This window comes from Ranitomeya imitator, chromosome 3 (assembly GCF_032444005.1).
Source record: "Ranitomeya imitator isolate aRanImi1 chromosome 3, aRanImi1.pri, whole genome shotgun sequence".
NCBI lineage: Eukaryota > Metazoa > Chordata > Amphibia > Anura > Dendrobatidae > Ranitomeya > Ranitomeya imitator.
Window position 1 is genome coordinate 214788839 of NC_091284.1, and position 21870 is coordinate 214810708.

The 21870-nt window shown below is 43.0% G+C and overlaps 1 protein-coding gene across 1 annotated transcript in view; it reads right to left on the minus strand.

Moving 5' to 3' along the window:
• Window positions 1-4270: 4270 nt before the first annotated feature.
• NRAS (NRAS proto-oncogene, GTPase) overlaps window positions 4271-21870 on the minus strand; it is a 45079-nt gene continuing 27479 nt past the window's right edge. Inside the window, exons 2-6 of the mRNA XM_069756124.1 lie at window positions 10366-10493; window positions 9100-9278; window positions 5902-6061; window positions 5689-5812; window positions 4271-5598 (exon numbers count right to left, since the gene is read on the minus strand). Of these exons, the coding sequence (XP_069612225.1) occupies window positions 5693-5812; window positions 5902-6061; window positions 9100-9278; window positions 10366-10476 (570 nt within the window). The 5' untranslated portion in view covers window positions 10477-10493 and the 3' untranslated portion in view covers window positions 4271-5598; window positions 5689-5692. The remainder of the gene's footprint in view (window positions 5599-5688; window positions 5813-5901; window positions 6062-9099; window positions 9279-10365; window positions 10494-21870) is intronic.

A 21870-nucleotide genomic window follows, 5' to 3' on the forward strand; every position in this document is an offset into this window, starting at 1 on the left:
CATGTGACGGGGTCACAGGTGTGCATATTTCCGATCCGATGCGAGATTTAAATGCCGCTGTCAGAGTTTGACAGCGGCATATAACTAGTTAATAGCCGCGGGCGGATCACAATTCCACCCGCAGCTATTGCGGGCACATTGTTCAAAACAGGTGACATGTCCCCGGAAAGAGGGGGGATACTGACATCGGCATACTAATACGTTTAATGTCAGTAAGGGGTTAATTAGGGGCGCCTTTATTGCTGCACATGCTATTTATTGTTTCTTCTTTGAAATTGCAACATGTAAGTTGAAAAACAATGTTTTATTGTTGTATTACTTTGGACCACTACTTTGGATCACTTTGGTATATTTACATTTATTTCTGAAGATATTGTACAGTCTATGAAAAAAAATGAAGGGGTGCAAAAAACAAAGCCAAACACTATTGTTCTCTTCTACAAGCCCAGATAGAGAACGATTTACAATGGTGCACAGAGACTACCCACTGAGGTCCACCCAAGCAGATGAAAGAACACTTCCTTAAACTAAAAAAAATTAGGAACAACAGTAAAGTACCGTATTTTTCGGACTAAAAGACGCACTTTTTCCCCCCAAAAAAAGGGGGGGGAAATGGAGGGTGCGTCTAATAGTCGCAATGCAGGCTTACCTAGGTGGCAGAGGTGCGGTGGCAGAGGTGCGGTGGCAGAGGTGCGGTTGCGGGGGTGTGGCGGCAGAGGAGGCGCAGTAAGCGGGGTCCCTTTCCCCGGTATGGTGATGCAGCAGGCCCGGTATGCAGCAGAGCCGGGTGAATCCTCTTGTTATCGGTGGTGGCGGCCATTTTCCGGAGGCCGCGCGTGCGCAGATGGAGCGCTCTGCTTCCCGGGGCTTCAGGAAAATGGCCGCCGCGATCTCCATCTGCGCACGCGCGGCCTCCCGCGGCCATTTTCCTGAAGCCCCGGGAGCAGAGCGCTTCATCTGCACACGCGCGGCCTCAGGAAGATGGCCGCGCCCACCGATAACAAGAGGATTCACCCGGCTCTGCTGCATCACCATACCGGGGAAAGGGACCCCGCTTCCTGCGCCTCCTCTGCTGCCACACCCCCGCCACCGCACCTCTGCCACCGGACCTCTGCCACCGCACCTCTGCCACCTAGGTAAGCCTGCATGGTAAGCCAGGGACCCCTCTCACTGCACCTCCTGATCCCAGCACCTCCTGATCCCAGCACCTCCTGATCCCAGCACCTCCTCATTCCAGCACCTCCTCATCCCAGCACCTCCTCATCCCAGCACCTTCTCATCCCAGCACCTTCTCATCCCAGCACCTTCTCATCCCAGCACCTCCTCATCCCAGCATCACCCCACCTTGCCTCCTGTGACCCTGCTCTGCCACCGCCATAAGATACTGTAAATTCGGACAATAAGACGGACCCCCATGTTATAAAAAATCTTTTTTTCTGCAATTTTCACCCCAAATTTGGGGTGCGTCTTATGGTCCGGTGCGTCTTATAGTCCGAAAAATACGGTAGTCATGCTCCCTGTAATAGGTGCATGTTTCAGAATACCAAAGAACTTGGAATAACCTTTGCATAAATGCCTGATTCGAGCCATTATTTTAAGCAATTTTTTTTTTTGTAAGTTGATGCAAAGGCTTACCCCCAAAACTGAAATGGACCCATTTAACCCCTATCTGACCTCGGACGGGATAGTACGTCCGAGGTCAGATCCCCTGCTTTGATGCAGGGCTCCGCGGTGAGCCCGCATCAAAGCCGGGACATGTCAGCTGTTTTGAACAGCTGACATGTGTCCGTAATAGGCGCGGGCAGAATCGCGATCTGCCCGCACCTATTAACTAGTTAAATGCCGCTGTCAAACGCAGACAGCGGCATTTAACTACCGCTTGCGGCCGGGCGGCCCGGAAATGACGTCATAGCCGACCCCCGTCACATGATCGGGGGTCGGCGATGCGTCTCCATTGTAACCATAGAGGTCCTTGAGACCTTTATGGTTACTGATCGCCGGTGGCTGTGAGCGCCACCCTGTGGTCGGCGCTCACAGCACACCTCCATTTCTGCTACATAGCAGCGATCAGCAGATCGCTGCTATGTAGCAGAGGCGATCGAGTTGTGCCTGCTTCCAGCCACCCATGGAGGCTATTGAAGCATGGCAAAAGTAAAAAAAAAAAAAAAATTGAAAAAAAATGTTAAAAAAATAAAAAAAAAATATAAAAGTTTAAATCACCCCTCTTTCGCCCCAATCAAAATAAATCAATAAAAAAATATAAAATCTACGCATATTTGGTATCGCCGCGCTCAGAATCGCCCGATCTATCAACTAAAAAAAAGCATTAACCTGATCGTTAAACAGCGTAGCGGGAAAAAAATTCAAAACGCCAGAATTACGTTTTTTTTGGTTGCCGCGACATTGCATTAAAATGCAATAACGGGCGATCAAAAGAACGTATCTGCACCGAAATGCTATCATTAAAAACGTAATCTCAGCACGCAAAAAATAAGCCCTCAACCGACCCCAGATCACGAAAAATGGAGACGCTACGGGTATCGGAAAATGGCGCAATTTTTTTTTTTTAGCAAAGTTTGGAATTTTTTTTCACCACTTAGATAAAAAATAACCTAGTCATGTTAGGTGTCTATGAACTCGTACTGACCTGGAGAATCATAATGGCAGGTCAGTTTTAGCATTTAGTGAACCTAGCAAAAAAGCCAAACAAAAAACAAGTGTGGGATTGCACTTTTTTTGCAATTTCACCGCACTTGGAATTTTTTTCCAGTTTTCTAGTACACGACATGCTAAAACCAATGATGTCGTTCAAAAGTACAACTCGTCCCGCAAAAAATAAGCCCTCACATGGCCAAATTGACGGAAAAATAAAAAAGTTATGGCTCTGGGAAGGAGGGGAGTGAAAAACGAACACGGAAAAACGAAAAATCCCAAGGTCATGAAGGGGTTAAAGACATGCATATAGGGGACCTACCCCTATAAAAATCATACTGGTACAGTAGACTTGAGTTTTATTACATATGTACATGAGAGGCTTTGGTGCACTTTTGGTGTGACCAAGCACTTAATTGAGGGATGGAGCCCTTGGCCATCACCATCATCCACTCCTCCCCTTTAGGTAATTGACAGCGCGCACTTTTGGAGTGGTCCGACACCAATCTCTAACTGTACACATACTGAGACTGCAAGGGCACCATTCTTTATACACAGTCACAAAGCACCTGCTGCCCGATGCAGTTGAGAAGGAGAGAAGAACACATTATCAAGGTGTGAGCGCTCTCATCACTCTCCTGTGTAGTGGACGCCTACTGCTGTCTGAACTTGTGTGCAGCGAGCGGCCTCAACACACCAGAATGATAACGGTACTGTGCACGCCGACACTGTGCGTGCTCTTGGCACCTGCTCTGTCTGAATGTGCAGGGCTGTGGCTTCAGATCAGGCATCGCTCAAAGAGAGCCCTATCAATCACCATAAAGGGATTGGTGGTGGAAGGCTTTTTGAGCAGGCAAAACAGTTCACTAAAGACCCTTCATTTATATTCTATAGTTTAACGTAAAACTAACCTACAATACTGGTATGATTTTTTTTTTTTAAGTGCAAAGTCCCTTTTTTGACAGTCTAAAAAAAATTAGGTGACTAACTCCCTTTAAATTATTAAGGGGAATCAAGATTCCTTACTTTCTTTTTTAACCTAATAATTCGAAATAGGGGGAACCTTGGACACAAACACCTTCTTGACCCCTGACCTCTCTGCCTTCCTTTAGGGGCCTTTTTGACCTCTAGTTTTCTCGGTCTTATATTATCACTAGAAATGGGCTCAATGCTGTCGCATCAGGAGTGCGATGAAATTAACATCCGTGTATGCTTAGTGGTGCTGACAGCAGCATCTCACACCGTTTGCGCTTTCCAACATATCTGTTCTACATCATCTCTCTGCATTTTTGCGCAGGCGCAAGTGACACTGCAGCGGTGCCTTATGGGATTCGGGGACAGTGGCCGGAAGTCCCAACTGGCAATTATATATAGATGTTTAAATTTTTAAAGGCCAAAATATGAGTTTACAGTAATATAAAAGAAAAAAAAAAAAAGGGGTTTACTACTGTGTTAGTAGCTAGTTGAAAAAAAGAATGCCCTCGGTGGGGAAAACAAGGTAATCTTGTAGTTAGGATACCTTTCACAGTAATATGTAATGCTCCACTTTGTTACATTTGGGATTTGGATACTTAGATTCAACCACTGTAATCTCATATTACTAAATAAACACACAAAATAGAATATAATTTTTTATCTTGAATACACATCTTGATCTCAATGACCACACAAAGCTGCCAGAATACTGGACACAAGTGTCGTCAAGGGACGAGCGGAACAGTTGGGTTCATCAGACCGGTCACTCCAAGCATGGATTCCCGGACACAGGACTACAGTTATTGTGTAAACAGTGGCTTTTATATAAAGCTTTCAAACCTTTCTCCAACAACACCTAAGACTTAATAATCCCCTTAGAGTTCATGTCAGTCCTAATGGCGTTTCAAAGCCGTACAGTCTTTATCAGGAACTCTACAAATGCTTGCATAAGTAAATTCTCGATTGTCTCTTGCTTGAATTCAGGCAACTTTGTAGATTTCAAGTTTTCCTATAATATATTACAATGGGTTACAAAAATTAGGAAATATGAATAAATGTATATCTTAACACATCAGAATTAAAGGACCATGTATTTATTAATACTTGGTCACACTGAGTTACTTGGCTTTACGTAAATCTATATTTCAGTTTATGATAAAGTATGTACAAATACAGAAGGAAAATATGTTTTAATTTCACGGTTATAAAATACTGATCCAAACAAAAGGTTAGTTTAACATAACTCAGTATATGCAGCCTTCCTTCTAGGCTGTAACAGAGTAAGGCTGACTGTGAACAACTACAAAACCCATATCACAACAGTTTGCACTAACACGAACATGATAATCTTGGTCCATCAATAACCATCTTTGCATCTGATTAGAACTCAAGCAAGAACGGCTCAAAAAGTCACGTAATTGGGCCGTCAAGAGCTGTAAAGGCCATCATGGCATTTTCTTAAACATTTCAAAGTGGGTTGTTTTGTGAAAGCGGTAACTAGTGATCATCAAGGGACGTAAGGCATAGTTGGCTGAACACAGTGCATCAGGCTTCATTGCCAGTTCAAGGTAAAATGGACGTCTTCTCTTAAGACATACTATATGGAATAGTGGCATAGCCCTAAAGTTAGTAAACTGCACGGCAGGTGGTCACTACATGACAAATCCTTGAGATGAAGTGCAGCAATAAAGATGCAAAGCAATCATCTCCACATCATACTCGGTTTAACCACTCGAAGTACAAACATCAAGGTCATTTCCTTTGGGGTTAGAGCTTTACATCAGGTGCGGTTAACACGTTGGTCCACATGGCAGCGGTTGTGTGGCAAGTGTGCACACAGTGGTACGACCATCCATGAACGAGGTAAATCATTTGTCAAGTGGAGTTTCTGTTATAACAGTCTTGTGAGATGGCATGCCAGCTTTGGTCTTCTTGTGGAGAGCAAGACCTCCAGTGCTTTGGCCAAAAATTCTAGAAAAGAAGAGTTGGCAAACATCAAATCTTTGAATACACAGGATTACAGTACAAAACCAATATACATCATGGATAATTATCCCTTACCAGATTACATGAGAGAACAAGGCAATTTAATGCAGCCCTGATTACTGTCTTCATTGCTATCAAGCTTTTTCATCCTGTACTGATGGATTTCACGAACCAGGGTATAAAAAGCATCTTCAACACCCTGGAAAGACAGTTTGCATGGAAATCAATGATACGGTGGACAAATATAATATTGCAAAATATATTTGGATCACAAAAATAAACATATACCTGTCTTGTTTTTGCAGATGTCTCAACAAATGGGATTCCGTAGCTTCTAGCCAATTCTTGGGCTTGCTTGGTGTCCACAGTTCTGGTTGGGAGATCACATTTGTTACCAACAAGTACCATTGGAACATCATCCGAGTCTTTTACTCTTTTTATCTGCTCCCTAAAAATGAAAGAACGGCCGTTTATTACAAATAACCTATAGAGGCAACATGTATGTGTTATGTATAATTATCTAGTAATAAGGATGCTCAAGAAGATTAGACCACCATATAAACTGGTTATACATACAATCCACAAAGCAATACAGATGTCACCAACATGAAAGTACGAGCAGCACGGCAGAACTGGAGCCTCATGGATATCATTCACACTCTTCTTTCCTTCAAACCACAAAAACTCTTACAGTTGTTCTGATTCATTCTGGTCTTGACTAATGCAACTATTAATTGGTCTTCCCCTCACTAAACTCTCCCTTCTCTAGGCCTGAACGCAGCAGTCAGGCTCCGGTTCTTGTCCAGCCACTATACAGATACCTCCACCATGTACCAGTTATTGCACTGGTCGCCCAACTTTGGTGAGTTTTTGGGGCGAGTGGTTAAATTCCAGTTTTACGCAGCCATACATCTTTTTCACCATCCTACCTGTGCCATCAGTTATGTTAATGATACAAGAAAGACATCCTCCATAACCCCAATTTCCCACTCCAGTCTCTTAAGACGTTTTGTTGCGCTGTGCCAGTTCCCTGTAATGCAGTACCCTAGACAATCCGGTTAAGTCATAGTTTTGAGGATGCCCTAAAAAGACATCTTTTTAGTCAGGTGTGGGAGATCTCCCTTTAAACAGATTTACTCAGAATCTGGTCCTTTCTTTTAACAGATCCCCCTTACTCTATGCACTCAACAGCATTTTGTATCTGTACATGTAAAGCTGAATGAGCTAGATAGCAGCCTACATCCAGCCTAATTTATGAATAAGATTATTAGGGAATCTGTCAGAATGTTTTGCAACCTCATCTGACAACAGCATGATGTAGGCAAAGAGATCCTGAATCCAACGATGTATCATTTATTTTACTGGGTGCAGCAGTTCTGACTCAAGAAGGGTTATTAGACTTAGCAATGCAGCAGAGCTCAGAAAGCTAACCCCGCCCACACCACAGCTAACCCCGCCCACACTAGACTGTCAGTGTATATAGTCTATTAACAGTGGGCTGCTTATTAAAGAAGCGGCAGAGCCACACTGAGCTGAGAAACAATTTCGCCAAAGCAATGGGGAAGACATTTAGTTGCAGATGTCAGTGCAGAGGGATAAAATTAGGTAAATACACAGATGCCTCGTGAAAAACATCCCCGAGGAATATGTCAAGGACCATTTAACCAAATTATTCATGTTGGACTGCACACTCGATGCAATAGTGGCTGCAGAGCTATTAGCAAAGTATTAGTCACCTAATGAGTTAACTTTTGTTAAGTCCAAGTTGGAATTATCAAACAATCTCATACTGGGAAAAGATATACATGCCTCCAGGGGAAATTAAAAAAATAAATCTTATTCCACTCTGCAGATACAATTACATCATGTGTCCAGTTCGGTATGAAAAATTTGGTGTAAGGTCTTCTTTAACTATATAAAAGGAGAACCCCGCTACTGGCCCATCCTGCCCTCACCTAGCAGAGCATAGAGGAGCACTGCGTATCTCTGAATTACAAGACCATTTAACCGAATGCCCACCATGTAAAGCTAGTGGTCACTAGTTTTTTTTCACAATTCAACGGATTGTGACTGATGGCAAAAACTGGTGGGTGAAAGGGGCCTAAGTTAGGGACAGATCACTTATATATGATACATGACAAGACCAAATAGGCCATGGAAATTCATAAACTGTATGAGAGAAAAAAAAGGCAGCACAATCATTTTCAAACATTTCAGAAGAGAAAACAAATTGCCCAAACAGTGCCCTGCCTGCCTCCACAATTGTGGGGACGGTAACTGAGGAAATGAGCTTTCCTGGTCATTCCTGTACTCCTGAGCCGGCAGAGGCTGCCACCAGGGAATCATGGTCGGACCATGGAACAGGCAGGCTTAAATATTCATTACACTTCTGCGTTACCTATAGAAAAATATTTAGAATTGGGAGTCCTCAGTGGTTGATACCTTTTAATAGCTAACTGAAAAGATGGTAACAAATTGCAAGCTTTCAAGACTACACAGGTCTCTTCATCAGGTAAAGACTAAAACAAATTCTGAAGAATCACATATTAATGCACAACATAGCACAGAAAAAAAAAGGGAAAAACCATGGATAAGACAGGTGACATGAAGCAGAATTACCATGAGTGATAAACAGTTATGTCCATAAATATTGGGCCAGTTCTTAGATAAGGATTGTTTTATTGGGGTCTGGTTCTGGTGTGATGACCCCTCATAGTCTGAGGGGCAAGTTCCTTAGTTGATGTAAAAAGACATAAATCTGTGCGACACATTTATTCCTGCAGTGAAACTGTCAAAGGTCGTCATCAGTTTATATTCCCAGACTCTTCTGTCTCTCTGAGATTTGAAGCTACCTTTTAGGGCAAAAGCTTCAAACAAGAATGAATTCTCACCGCCGCACAATAAGAGAAAAAAGAATGGATCTACCTGTGGCAATACATTTTTGTCTCCCAAATCATAACATTATGGACATGAAATTACTTGTGTTAAAAGGTAGCTTCAAATCTCAGAGAGACAGAAGAGTCTGGGAATATAAACTGATGACGACCTTTGACACTCTCACTGCAGGAATGAATGTGTCGCACGAATTTATGTCTTTTTACATCAACTAAGGAACTTGCCCCTCAGACTATGAGGGGTCATCACAACAGAACCAGACCCCAATAAAACAATCCTTATCTAAGAACTGGCCCAATATTTATGGACATAACTGTTTATCACTCATGGTAATTCTGCTTCATGTCACCTGTCTTATCCATGGTTTTTCCCTTTTTTTCTGTGCTATGTTGTGCATAAATATGTGATTCTTCAGACTTTGTTTTAGTCTTTGCCTGATGAAGAGACCTGTGTAGTCTTGAAAGCTTGTAATTTGTTACCATCTTTTCAGTTAGCCATTAAAAGGTATCAACCACTGAGGACTCTCAATTCTAAATATTTTTCTATCTACTGGCTAACACGATACCAAGATATATTTCTTTCCTGCGTTACCTATAGGAATTGATATCTGCAAATGATTTGCTATTGTTGATTGCGAACACGCAGAGGAAACCTTCCCCCGTGCGCATGTACTGGTCGCGCATGGCGCTGTACTCCTCTTGACCCGCGGTGTCCAAGATATCTAGCAAGCAGGTCTCCCCATCAATCACCACCTGCTTCCGGTAAGAATCCTACAGGGAGACAAAGGCAAGGGAGTTTACAGAGGAAGAAATAGATCGCACGTATGATTAGTTTGCTTCATTCATTGAGACACAATGTCACAAAACCACATTGATGTGGCACAGTCACGTCTGTCAAAAGGCAACATCTCTTCACTTTGACAAGCAAGTCTCAGCTTTGTTTCCCTTATGCAAACAGATTTTTAGCTGCCATATCTTTCAAAATCCTTAAAAATGCCATTTTAAATCCCTTCACCCTCGGGCCAGTTTCCGTTTTTTTCTCCCCTTCTCCCAAGAGTCATAACTTTTTTATTTTTAATTTTATTTATAGCCACGTGAGGGCTTGTTTTTTGCGAGACAAGTTGTACTTTTGAATGACGCCATTGATTTTACCATAATGTACTGCAAAACGGGGAAAAAAAATCCAAATGCAGTGAAATTGAAAAAAAAAACAAAAGTAAAATTCTTCAACTGTTTATTATTATTTATTTCCCATGTTCACTGTATCGTAAATCCGAGCTGGCAAAATAGGATTCCTCAGGTCAGTATGAGTACTCAGATACCAAATAAGTATTTTTTTTTCTTTTATTTATGTGGTGAATTTGTTTTTGAAAATTTGCATTAAAAAAAAAAAGTTTTGCTTTTGTCACCATTTTCCAAGACCGGGAATGCTTTCAATTTTTCGTGATCTTGGGCTGGGTGGGGGCTTACTTTTTGCTCCCTGGGCAGACAATTCTATTGATAACATTTTGGGGTAGATACAATATTTTGATCGCCTCTTATTGCAATGTTGCGGTGGCCGATAAACTAATTCTAGAGTTTCAATATTTTTTGCTCGTTACTCTATTTACCGATCGGATTAATTTATTTTATATTTAAGCGAGGGAACGGTAGGGACTGTTTAAAGTACATTAGAAAATAGATTAGACTATGGCATTCAATAGATAAGCACTGTGAATGAAAGTTTGGGTTTCGGACTACCCCTTTAACTTGTTTAGTGTGTGTACCCGGTAGCAACCCCAATAGAGAGTACTAGTATAGCGACCATGCTCGTGCAAATATCACTTATCTCCTAGGTTCGGCTGATTGTAGGCTGTACCTCAATGGTAGGATCGTATTCATCCACAAAATGGTTCTGTATAAGCTGTATCGTTAAGGCACTCTTCCCAACGCCCCCAGCTCCCACCACCACCAGCTTATATTCCGTCATTTCTGTAGAGTGGATCCCTGCAGAAAAAAATAAATAATTTCAGTTAAAATTTATACAATAAATATGTAAAAGAAAAAAAAAAACAAAAAAAAACAAACACTTTTCGTAATTTTAATAGGTCCGATTGTTGGAGCTCCACACCCACAAGAGAAGGGGAACTGATCCCGTGGTCTTCCTCGCAGTAGCGATGGTGGCGCATGCTCACTGCTCCATTTAGAGTTTATGGAACTGATGGAGACAGTACAGCGCCCGACTGGATAAAAGACATTTACGTGCTCACGTCTATTCACATTATATCTGCAGCCTACGCCTGAGATGTTGGGAGAAGGCGGCATTGTATCCAAGTGTACAGGAACATGGGCTCCTCTGCACATGGGCTCCTGCTCTGCTGCACAATAGTCCATCTTTTCACTAGACCTTTGTATAAAATACGTAGACGGGAGCAGTCTGACATGGGCAATGGATAAATCTTTATTTAAAAAAAAAAATACTATTTTATCAGACGTAATAGCAAAAGTAATTTGTGGTTTTGGACAACGAGAGACCAAGAGAAATAAGAGCATGTTCTTACTTAGCGAGTTCTCTGCACGGACCAGTGCCAAGTCATTTCCCATTATGTGCCCATTTGTCTGTTTCTAAAAACAAGATTGTAGCCATGGAGAAAATGTAACAACCAGGAACATGAAACCACAGAAATGATGATTATGTCTGCAGGTTTCCTGAAAGGGAGCTGCACAGGGGGCTCCTCCATATTCACAGAAGTGGTGGCCGGGAAAAGGCACCTGACGGAAACCGCAGATCTTCCCATCCCATAATACAGGGTGGAGCGCGGTAATTTGCTTTTTTGCACTGCATGCTGTGGCGGCACTGTCGGTCGAAGAGAGGGGAGAGTGGGTATGGCTTACAGTGGCTGATGGGAGATTTGTATTCCTCTGCCTTTCAGTTGCCATCATGCAGTGGACACGTGAGGAGAGGTCATTTTGTGTTGAAGCGTATTTTTCAAATGCCCACTCAATCATTGCAGTGCAGCGTGCTTTTCGTTTACAATTCGCTGTTCCTCCACGCGGACGTGTTCCTGGACGGCAATCAATTGTAAATTGGGTGAATTTTCACATTTTCACCTCAGTGGGTGTGTAAACAAACAAAATATGCGTTACTGGAGTGAAACAAACCCCAGAGAAGTTCACGAGAGACCTCTGCATTCGGACCGCGTCACTGTGTGGTGCGCCATATCACGAGTAGGCATCATTGGTCCTTACTTTTTTCAGGATAATGGTCGTGCCATAACTGTGAACTCCGAACGGTACTTGTCTATGATACAGGATTATTTTCAGCCGGCTCTTGAGGCAATGGAACTAGAGGATACATGGTTCCAACAGGATGGTGCCACTGCACACACAGCGAGGGTTACCATGAATTGTTTGAGGCAAATGTTTCCTGGACGGCTTATCTCTTTGAGGGGAGATGTGAACTGGCCAGCACGCTCACCAGATTTAGCCCCATGCGATTTTTTCCTTTGGGGTTACCTGAAGTCTAAGGTGTATATCAACCGTCCCAACACCTTGGAAGACCTAAGAAACAATATTGAAGCTGAAATTGGCAGAATACCAGTGGACATGCTTGTTAGAGTTCATGAAAACTTCAGAAAACGTATGCAGCAGTGTGTGGATAGCGAAGGTCGACATTTGCCAGATACACTATTTAAAACCATGTAATTTAAAAATTCCATTACTGTTCAGTATAATTAAAATATAAAATAAATTTTTCTAATGATCATAATTTTTTTATTTCATTCCCAAATCAGCAAATTACCGCGCTCCACCCTGTATAACGCATGAAGTCCGCCATCACTCTAGGAAAAGAGGAGACCAGAAAGGCGAGGGAAGACACAGGGACGGACATTCTGCTGCAACCATCCACAGTCAGCCTCCCATTATACATGCTGTTAACCCTTTCAGGGGCAGGAGATTTGTGGTTTTTCACCTTTAGCCGTTTCCTCCCCATCTTTTTATTTTACGGTTGGCGTAGCCATACGGGGGCTTGTTTAAAAAAAAAAAAAAGCAAGTTGTAGTTCTGATCGATACTATTCCTTTTCTCATGTTATGTATTGAAGAAAGAGACAGAAAAAGCCAAATCCTAAGTGGTGTGAAAAGGTGAATCCCCCCACAAAAATGCAATTGCCACATTGCCTCTCAGGTTTGGCCCTTATAGCGTTCAGTAAAAATGAGATGGCAGAATTATTCTACATTACAATAATGACGATAGCAAAGTGGTGAAGCCCTGAGAAGCAGCCACCTGCCGGTACGCCGGGCGCCTCTTCTGACTCGTAGGCCGGCGAGACATCATCATGGTCACACGATGCTGCTCATGACGTTGCATCTGGCCCACTAATCAGAAGAGACCCCCGGGATGTCGGCCGGTTGCAGTCCTCCTGCAAATCCAGATACGAAAAGTGCAGAAAAAAATTAATACAACATAAAAACTTAATTTAAAGGGTCACTATACTTTCAAGTAACTTTTCAAATTACGCAATCATGTGCAAACATGGGGAATAAGACTATTCCTGGCCATTATATGACTTGCAGATTATCAGCCGCTGGGATGTCTCCATACATATCACAGCTCACAATAGAGGACTACAGATGGCAGTCCTGAGCTGTACATCCAGCCGTAGGGTGAGATGACAGACTTGATAGAAAAGTGCAGCATTAGCTTTCTGTGTCTCCCACCCCCTCACCATACAGTATAATATGCAGTGTAACCTGACACCTCAGTGGTGGCAGTCTGTCTCTTTAGTAAGCTGTCTTTTTAGCTGATTTTTTTTTCTCTAAATGAATAGTAAGATCAGAAGGCGGGGGAGGGGAAAGTATTGTTCCATAGGTGGAGAGAGAACCTGGATTGTCTGATAAGATATTACATTCTTATATTCGACCTGTACTATTGATTTATGCAAAGTTGGTGGAAAGTACGGTTCCCTTATGAACAATAGGTCACTTTCTGATTACAAATTCTCTTTCACAGACGTCAATATCTATCCACTGAAATAAATATCATTCACAGGAATGAAATACAAATTAAGAAAATGAAGCAAAAATTAAAGATTCCATTCAACCTTAATTTACATTATATGATACAATATAGGATTTATAGAGGTAGATTATCAGGATAACACCTGAAAAAGAGCAATACCCTCTAAAAGCTGGCTACACCACAGATAGCGGTCAGTAAAAGGCTCCAACAGTCGACAGCTACCTCTCCCAAGCCCCACGTGTTCAATTTAAATGCTGGAGGCCCCTCCTTTGTGGCGGGTTTATCAACAGGGAGGACAAAAGGGTCTTTTGTTCAAATTTCAAGTGCTTAAAAGGAGTATTCCAAACTCTAAGATCCTATCCCAGTATGTAGTAAGTGTATTAACAATAATATTAGCAAATACCTCCAATTAGAAATGTACTATATTTCGTCTGATTAGCTATGTTGCTTAGACCAGGTGCAAGGCATTGCAGTAGCTTAGGTATCCATGGTTACAATCACTAACAACTCACTATAAGTGGATGTAACCGGATTCCTAAGCTGCCGCAATGCGCTGTACAGTTGTGGCCAAAAGTATTCACACCCCTGCCATTCTGTCAGATACTCAGTTTCTTCCTGAAAATGATTGCAATCACGAATTCTTTAGTATTATTATCTTCATTTAAATTTGTCTTAAATGAATAAACATAAGAGAATGAAGCAAAAAATTGATCATTTCACACAAAACTCCAAAAATGGGCCAGACAAAAGTATTGGCACCCTCAGCCTAATACTTGGTTGCACAACCTTTAGCCAAAATAACTGCGACCAATCGCTTCCAGTAACCATCAATGAGTTTCTTACAATGCTCTGCTGGAATTTTAGACCAATCTTCTTTGGCAAACTGCTCCAGGTCCCTGATATTTGAAGGGTGCCTTCTCCAAACTGCCATTTTAAGATCTCTCCACAGGTGTTCTATGGGATTCAGGTCTGAACTCATTGCTGGCCACCTTAGAAGTCTCCAGTGCTTTCTCTCAAACCATTTTCTAGCGCTTTTTGAAGTGTGTTTTGGGTCATTGTCATTGCTGGAAGACCCATGACCTCTGAGGGAGACCCAGCTTTCCCACACTGGGCCCTACATTATGCTGCAAAATTTGTTGGTAGTCTTCAGACTTCATAATGCCATGCACACGGTCAAGCAGTCCAGTGCCAGAGGCAGCAAAGCAACCCCAAAACATCAGGGAACCTACGCCATGTTTGACTGTAGGGACAGTGTTTTCTTTGTATGCCTCTTTTTTTCTCCTGTAAACTCTATGTTGATGTCTTTGCCCAAAAAGCTCTACTTTTGTCTCATCTGACCAGAGAACATTCTTCCAAAACGTTTTAGGCTTTTTCAGGTAAGTTTTGGCAAACTCCAGCCTGGCTTTTTTATGTCTCGGGGTAAGAAGTGGGGTCTTCCTGGGTCTCCTACCATACAGTCCCTTTTCATTCAGATGCCGACGGATAGTACGGGTTGACACTGTTGTACCCTCGGACTGCAGGGCAGCTTGAACTTGTTTGGATGTTAGTCAAGGATCTTTATCCAACATCCGCACAATCTTGCGTTGAAATCTCTTAGCAATTTTTTTTTTCCAAACACATCTAGGGAGGTTAGCCACAGTGCCATGGGCTTTAACCCCTTACCGGCATCGGACGTACTATACCGTCCGATGCCGGCTCCCCTGCTTTGATGCAGGGCTCCGCGGTGAGCCCGCACCAAAGCCGGGACATGTCAGCTGTTTTGAACAGCTGACATGTGCCCGTAATAGGCGCGGGCAGAATCGCGATCTGCCCGCACCTATTAACTAGTTAAATGCCGCTGTCAAACGCAGACAGCGGCATTTAACTACCGCTTCCGGCCGAGTGGCCGGAAATGACGTCATCGCCGACCCCCGTCACATGATCGGGGGTCGGCGATGCTTGTGAATGGTAACCATAGAGGTCCTTGGGACCTCTATGGTTACTGATTGCCCGTCGCTGTGAGCGCCACCCTGTGGTCGGCGCTCACAGCACACGTGCAATTCTGCTACATAGCAGCGATCAGCAGATCGCTGCTATGTAGCAGAGCCGATCGGGTTGTGCCTGCTTCTAGCCTCTCATGGAGGCTATTGAAGCATGGCAAAAGTTAAAAAAAAAAGTTTTAAAAAATGTGAAAAAAATAAAAAAAACATAAAAGTTTAAATCACCCCCCTTTCGCCCCAATCAAAATAAATCAATAAAAAAAATATCAAATCTACGCATATTTGGTATCGCCGCGCTCAGAATCGCCCGATCTATCAAATAAAAAAAAGTATTAACCTGATCGCTAAACAGCGTAGCGGGAAAAAAACTCGAAACGCCAGAATTACGTTTTTTTGGTCGCCGCGACATTGCATTAAAATGCAATAACGGGCGATCAAAAGAACGCATCTGCACCAAAATGCTATCATTAAAAACGTCATCTCGGCACGCAAAAAATAAGCCCTCAACCGACCCCAGATGATGAAAAATGGAGAAGCTACGAGTATCGGAAAATGGCGCAATTTTTTCTTTTTAGCAAAGTTTGGAATTTTTTTTCACCACTTAGATAAAAAATAACCTAGTCATGTTTGGTGTCTATGAACTCGTAATGACCTGGAGAATCATAATGGCAGGTCAGTTTTAGCATTTAGTGAACCTAGCAAAAAAGCCAAACAAAAAACCAATGTGGGATTGCACTTTTTTTGCAATTTCACCGCACTTGGAATTTTTTTCCCGTTTTCTAGTACACGACATGCTACAACCAATGATGTCGTTTAAAAGTACAACTCGTCCCGCAAAAAATAAGCCCTCACATGGCCAAATTGACGGAAAAATAAAAAAGTTATGGCTCTGGGAAGGAGGGGAGCGAAAAACGAACACGGAAAAACGAAAAATCCCCCGGTCATGAAGGGGTTAAACTTCTTGATGACACTGTGCACGGTAGACACAGGAACATTCAGGTCTTTTGAGATGGACTTGTAGCCTTGAGATTGCTCATGCTTCCTCACAATTTGGTTTCTCAAGTCCTCAGACAGTTCTTTGGTCTTCTTTCTTTTCTCCATGCTCAATGTGGTACACACAAGGATACAGGACAGAGGTTGAGTCAACTTTAATCCATGTCAACTGGCTGCAAGTGTGATTTAGTTATTGCCAACACCTGTTAGGTGCCACAGGTAAGTTACAGGTGCTGTTAATTACACAAATTAGAGAAGCATCACATGATTTTTCGAATGGTGCTAATACTTTTGTCCACCCCCTTTTTTATGTTTGGTGTGGAATTATATCCAATTTGGCTTTAGGACAATTATTTTTGTGTTTTTTCATTTAAGACAAATTAAATGAAGATAATAACAAAGAATTTGTGTTTGCAATCATTTTCAGGAAGAAACTGAGTATTATCTGACAGAATTGCAGGGGTGTCAATACTTTTGGCCACAACTGTACATAAGGTAAGCAACATAGCTTATCAGCAGAACTATACTACAGTCATGGCCAGAAGTTTTGAGAATGACACCAAAATTATATTTTCACATGATCTGCTGCCCTCTGGTTTTTATTAGTGTTTGTCTGATGTTTATACCACATACAGAAATATAATTGCATTCATATTATGAGTACCAATAGGTTATATTGACAGTTAGAATGAGTTAATGCAGCAAGTCAATATTTGCAGTGTTGACCCTTCTTCAAGACCTCTGCAATTCTCCCTGGCATGCTCTCAATCAACTTCTGGACCAAATCCTGACTGATAGCAGTCCATTCTTGCATAATCAATGCTTGCATTTTGCCAGAATTTGTTGGTTTTTGTTTGTCCACTCGTCTCTTGATGATTGACCACAAGTTCTCAATGGGATTAAGATCTGGGGAGTTTCCAGGCCATGGACCCAAAATGTCTATGTTTTGTTCCATGAGCCATTTAGCTATCACCTTTGCTTTATGGCAAGGTGCTCCATCATGCTGAAAAAGGCATTGTTGGGCGCCGAACTGCTCTTGGACGTTTGGGAGAAGTTGCTCTTGGAGGACATTCTGGTACCATTCTTTATTCATGGCTGTGTTTTTAGGCAAGACTGTGAGTGAGATGATTCCCTTGGCTGAGAAGCAACCCCACACATGAATGGTTTCAGGATGCTTTACAGTTGACATGAGACAAGACTGGTGGTATCACTCACCTCTTCTTCTCCCAATAAGCTGCTTTCCAGATGTCCCAAACAATCGAAAAGGGGATTCATCAGAGAAAATGACTTTGCCCCAGTCCTCAGCAGTCCACTCCCTGTACCTTTTGCAGAATATCAGTCAGTCCCTGATGTTTTTTCTGGAGAGAAGTGGCTTCTTTGCTGCCCTCCTTGAAACCAGGCCTTGCTCAAAGAGTCTCCGCCTCACAGTGCGTGCAGAAGCACTCACACCAGCCTGCTGCCATTCCTGAGCAAGCTCGGCACTGCTGGTAGTCCGATCCCGCAGCTGAAACAGTTTTAAGATACGGTCCTGGCGCTTGCTGGTCTTTCTTGCGAGACCTGGAGCCTTTTTGACAACAATGGAAGCTCTCTCCTTGAAGTTCTTGATGATGCGATAGATTGTTGACTGAGGTGCAATCTTTGTAGCTGCGATACTCTTCCCTGTTAGGCCATTTTTGTGCAGTGCAATGATGGCTGCACGTGTTTCTTTAGAGATAACCATGGTTAACTGAAGAGAAACAATGATACCAAGCACCAGCCTCCTTTTAAAGTGTCCAGTGATGTCATTCTTACTTAATCATGACTGATTGATCGTCAGCCCTGTCCTCATCAACACCCACACCTGTGTTAATGGATCAATCACTAAAACGATGTTAGCTGCTCCTTTTAAGGCAGGACTGCAATGATGTTGAAATGTGTTTTGGGTGTTAAAGATCATTTTCTGGGCAAATATTGACTTTGCAAGTACAGTAATTGTTGTTAAGCTGATCACTCTGACATTCAGGAGTATATGCAAATTGCCATAAGAAAAAATGAAGCAGTAGACTTTGGAAAAATTAATAGTTGTCTCATTCTCAAAACTTTTGGCCATGACTGTAGATTTCTAATGGGAGGTATTTGCTAATATTATTATTACACCTACTACCTATTGGGATAGGATCTTGGAGATGGAAATACCCCTTTAATTCTTCTCTCCCCAACATCAACTGTCATGAGAGAATTGGTGGCCTCTATACACATTAACCCTGCTGTTCTGTTCGGTCTGGGGAGACCTATTTTGAACTTTGGTATTTTTTGGGGTGTTCAAGATGCGGTTCTGAAACTTGTGGTTGATTGACTTAAATGAGGATGGGTCGGTCGGCCACGGGTTTCAGAGCCGCATCTTGAATATTTTAAAGAATATTGAAGTTCAAAGTCGGTCATTTTTGACCAACAGAACAGCAGGGTTAAATGGATGTCTGTCTGTCTGGTCTAATTTACAAAGAATATTAATAAGGAAGGAGGGTTTAACCTCAGTGCTCTTCTATTGCCCATCTTTGGGGAGCAAGCACTGGACATTTAACAATGACAGCCAAAGTAAGTGAAGTAAAATGCAGCCAAAACTAAAGCCATTTAAGGGGAACCTGTCACCCCCAAAATCGAAGGCGAGCTAAGCCCACCAGCATCAGGGGCTTATCTACAGCATTCTGGAATTCTGTAGATAAGCGCCTGATGTTACCTCAAAGATGAGAAAGAGGTAAGATGATACTCACCAAGGGGCGGTCTCGGTCCGATGGGCATCGCAGTCCGGTCCGGGGCCTCCCATCTTCTTACGATGACGTCCTCTTCTCTTCCTGCCGCGGCTCCGGCGCAGGTGTACTTTGTCTGCCCTCTTGAGGGCAAAGCAAAGTACTGCAGTGTGCAGGCGCCGGGTTCCTCGGACCAGGACCGCCCCTGGGTGAGTATAATCTAACCTCTTTTTCTCATCTTTCAGGATACATAGGGGCTTATCTACAGCATTACAGAATGCTGTAGATAAGCCCCTGATGCTGGTGGGCTTAGCTCACCTTTGATTTTGGGGGTGACAGGTTACCTTTAAGAGGTAGATGTTACTATGCATGCGCTGGCACCATTCTTCTGGATCTAATTTTTTTATTTTCCTAACCCCACAATATGATATGCAGTATATAAAATAGGGGGTAGATCAGTGAGGGATCAGTGATCTGTCAGAAGCCATAAGGGTGAATCAGAGCACCCCATGAAGACCCCCCACAGGCCGTCCCTGAGCGTGAGCATATCATTAACTCACACCTGAAAATAAAGACTAAACAACCACAAGACGGATTTCACCAACCAAGGAATCACGTTAAATCAGTATAATGGCGCAAAACTGACACTGGCTGTAAGGTTACTGAGAATAATCCTGCTGACAGGTTCCCTTCAAGATTTTTTTTTTTTTTTAAAACGCTGGTCACACTAAATACACTACTCAAAAAAATAAAGGGAACACTAAAATCCCACATCCTAGATATCACTGAATGAAATATTCCAGTCGTAAATCTTTATTCATTACAAATGTGTTGAGAATAATAAAACCTAAAAATGATCATCGTAAATCACAACTAATATTCCACGGAGGTCTGGAGTTGGAAAGATACTCAAAATCAAAGTGGAAAATGAAGTTACAGGCTGATCCAACTTCAGTTGAAATGCCTCAAGACAAGGAAATGATGCTGAATAGTGTGTGTGGCCTCCACGTGCCTGTTTGATCTCCCTACAACGCCTGGGCATGCTCCTGGTGAGGCGGCGGATGGTCTCCTGAGGGATCTCCTCCCACACCCAGACTAAAGCATCCGCCAACTCCTGGACAGTCTGTGGTGCAACGTGACATTGGTGGATGGTGTGAGACATGATGTCCCAGATGAGTTCAATCGGATTCAGGTCTGGGGAACGGGCGTGCCAGTCCATAGCTTTAATGCCTTCATCTTGCAGGAACTGCTGACACTCCAGCCACATGAGGTCTGGCATTGTCCTGCATTAGGAGGAACCCAGAGCCAACCGCACCAGCATATGGTCTCAAAAGGAGTCTGAGGATCTCATCTCAGTACCTAATGGCAGTCAGGCTACCTCTGGTGAGCATATGGAGGGCTGTGCGGCCCTCCAAAGAAATGCCACCCCACCCCATTACTAACCCACTGCCAAACCGGTCATGCTAAAGGATGTTGCAGGCAGCAGATCGCTCAACACAGCGTCTCCAGACTCTGTCACATGTGCTCAGTGTGAATCAGCTTTCACCTGAAAAGAGCACAGGGAGCCAGTGGCGAATTTGCCAATCCTGGTGTTCTGTGGCAAATGTCAATCGTCCTGCACAGTGTTGGGCTGTGAGCACAACCCCCATCTGTGGACATCGGGCACTCAGACCATCCTCATGGAGTCGGTTTCTAACCGTTGGTGCAGACACATGCACATTTGTGGCCTGCTGGAGATCATTTTGCAGGGCTCTGCAAGAGCTCCCCCTGTTCCTCCTTGCACAAAGGCTGAGGTAGCGGTCCTGCTGCTGGGTTGTTGCCCTCCTACAGCCCCCTCCACGTCTCCTGGTGTATTGGCCTGTCTCCTGGTAGCTCCTCCAGCCTCAGGACACTACGCTGACAGACACAGCAAACCTTCTTGCCACAACTCGCATTGATGTGCCATCCTGGATGAGCTGCACTACCTGAGCCACTTGTGTGGGTTGTAGAGTCCGTCTCATGCTACCATGAGTGTGAAAGCACAACCAACATTCAAAAGTGACCAAAACATCAGCCAGAAAGCATTGGTACTGAGATGTGGTCTGTCGTCCCATCTGCAGAACCACTCCTTTATTGAGTGTGTCTTTATAATTGCCAATAATTTCCATCTGTTGTCTACTTCATTTGCACAAAAGCATGTGAAATTGATTGTCAAACAGCGTTGCTTCCTAAGTGGACAGTTTGATTTCACAGAAGTTTGATTTACTTGGAGTTATATTCTGTTGTTTAAGTGTTCCCTTTATTTTTTTTTGAGCAGTGTATATTGATGTGATGTAGATTTTACTTTTGTTCACTCATTTTGCAAGTTATTAATTGATAAGAGAAATTATTAACACTTCTATGTTTTCAAGCATTCTAACTTTGCAGCATCTTTTCCCACACCTACTTAAAGGGCACTTGTCAGCAGTTTTGGCTGATATAAGATATGGCTACTGCCACTGCGCAGATGTACTTATCTGCCCTGTTGAGGCAGGAAATGGAATCTAAGTTCAGAGAAAGGGGCTATCCCCAATCTGTTCTCAATAGATCTAGACCTTCACAACATATTGTGAAACGCAAAAAAACTGACAGGATAGCTTTTGTCCATTCTTATCACCCTTTCGCTTATCTGATTCACAAATCTATCC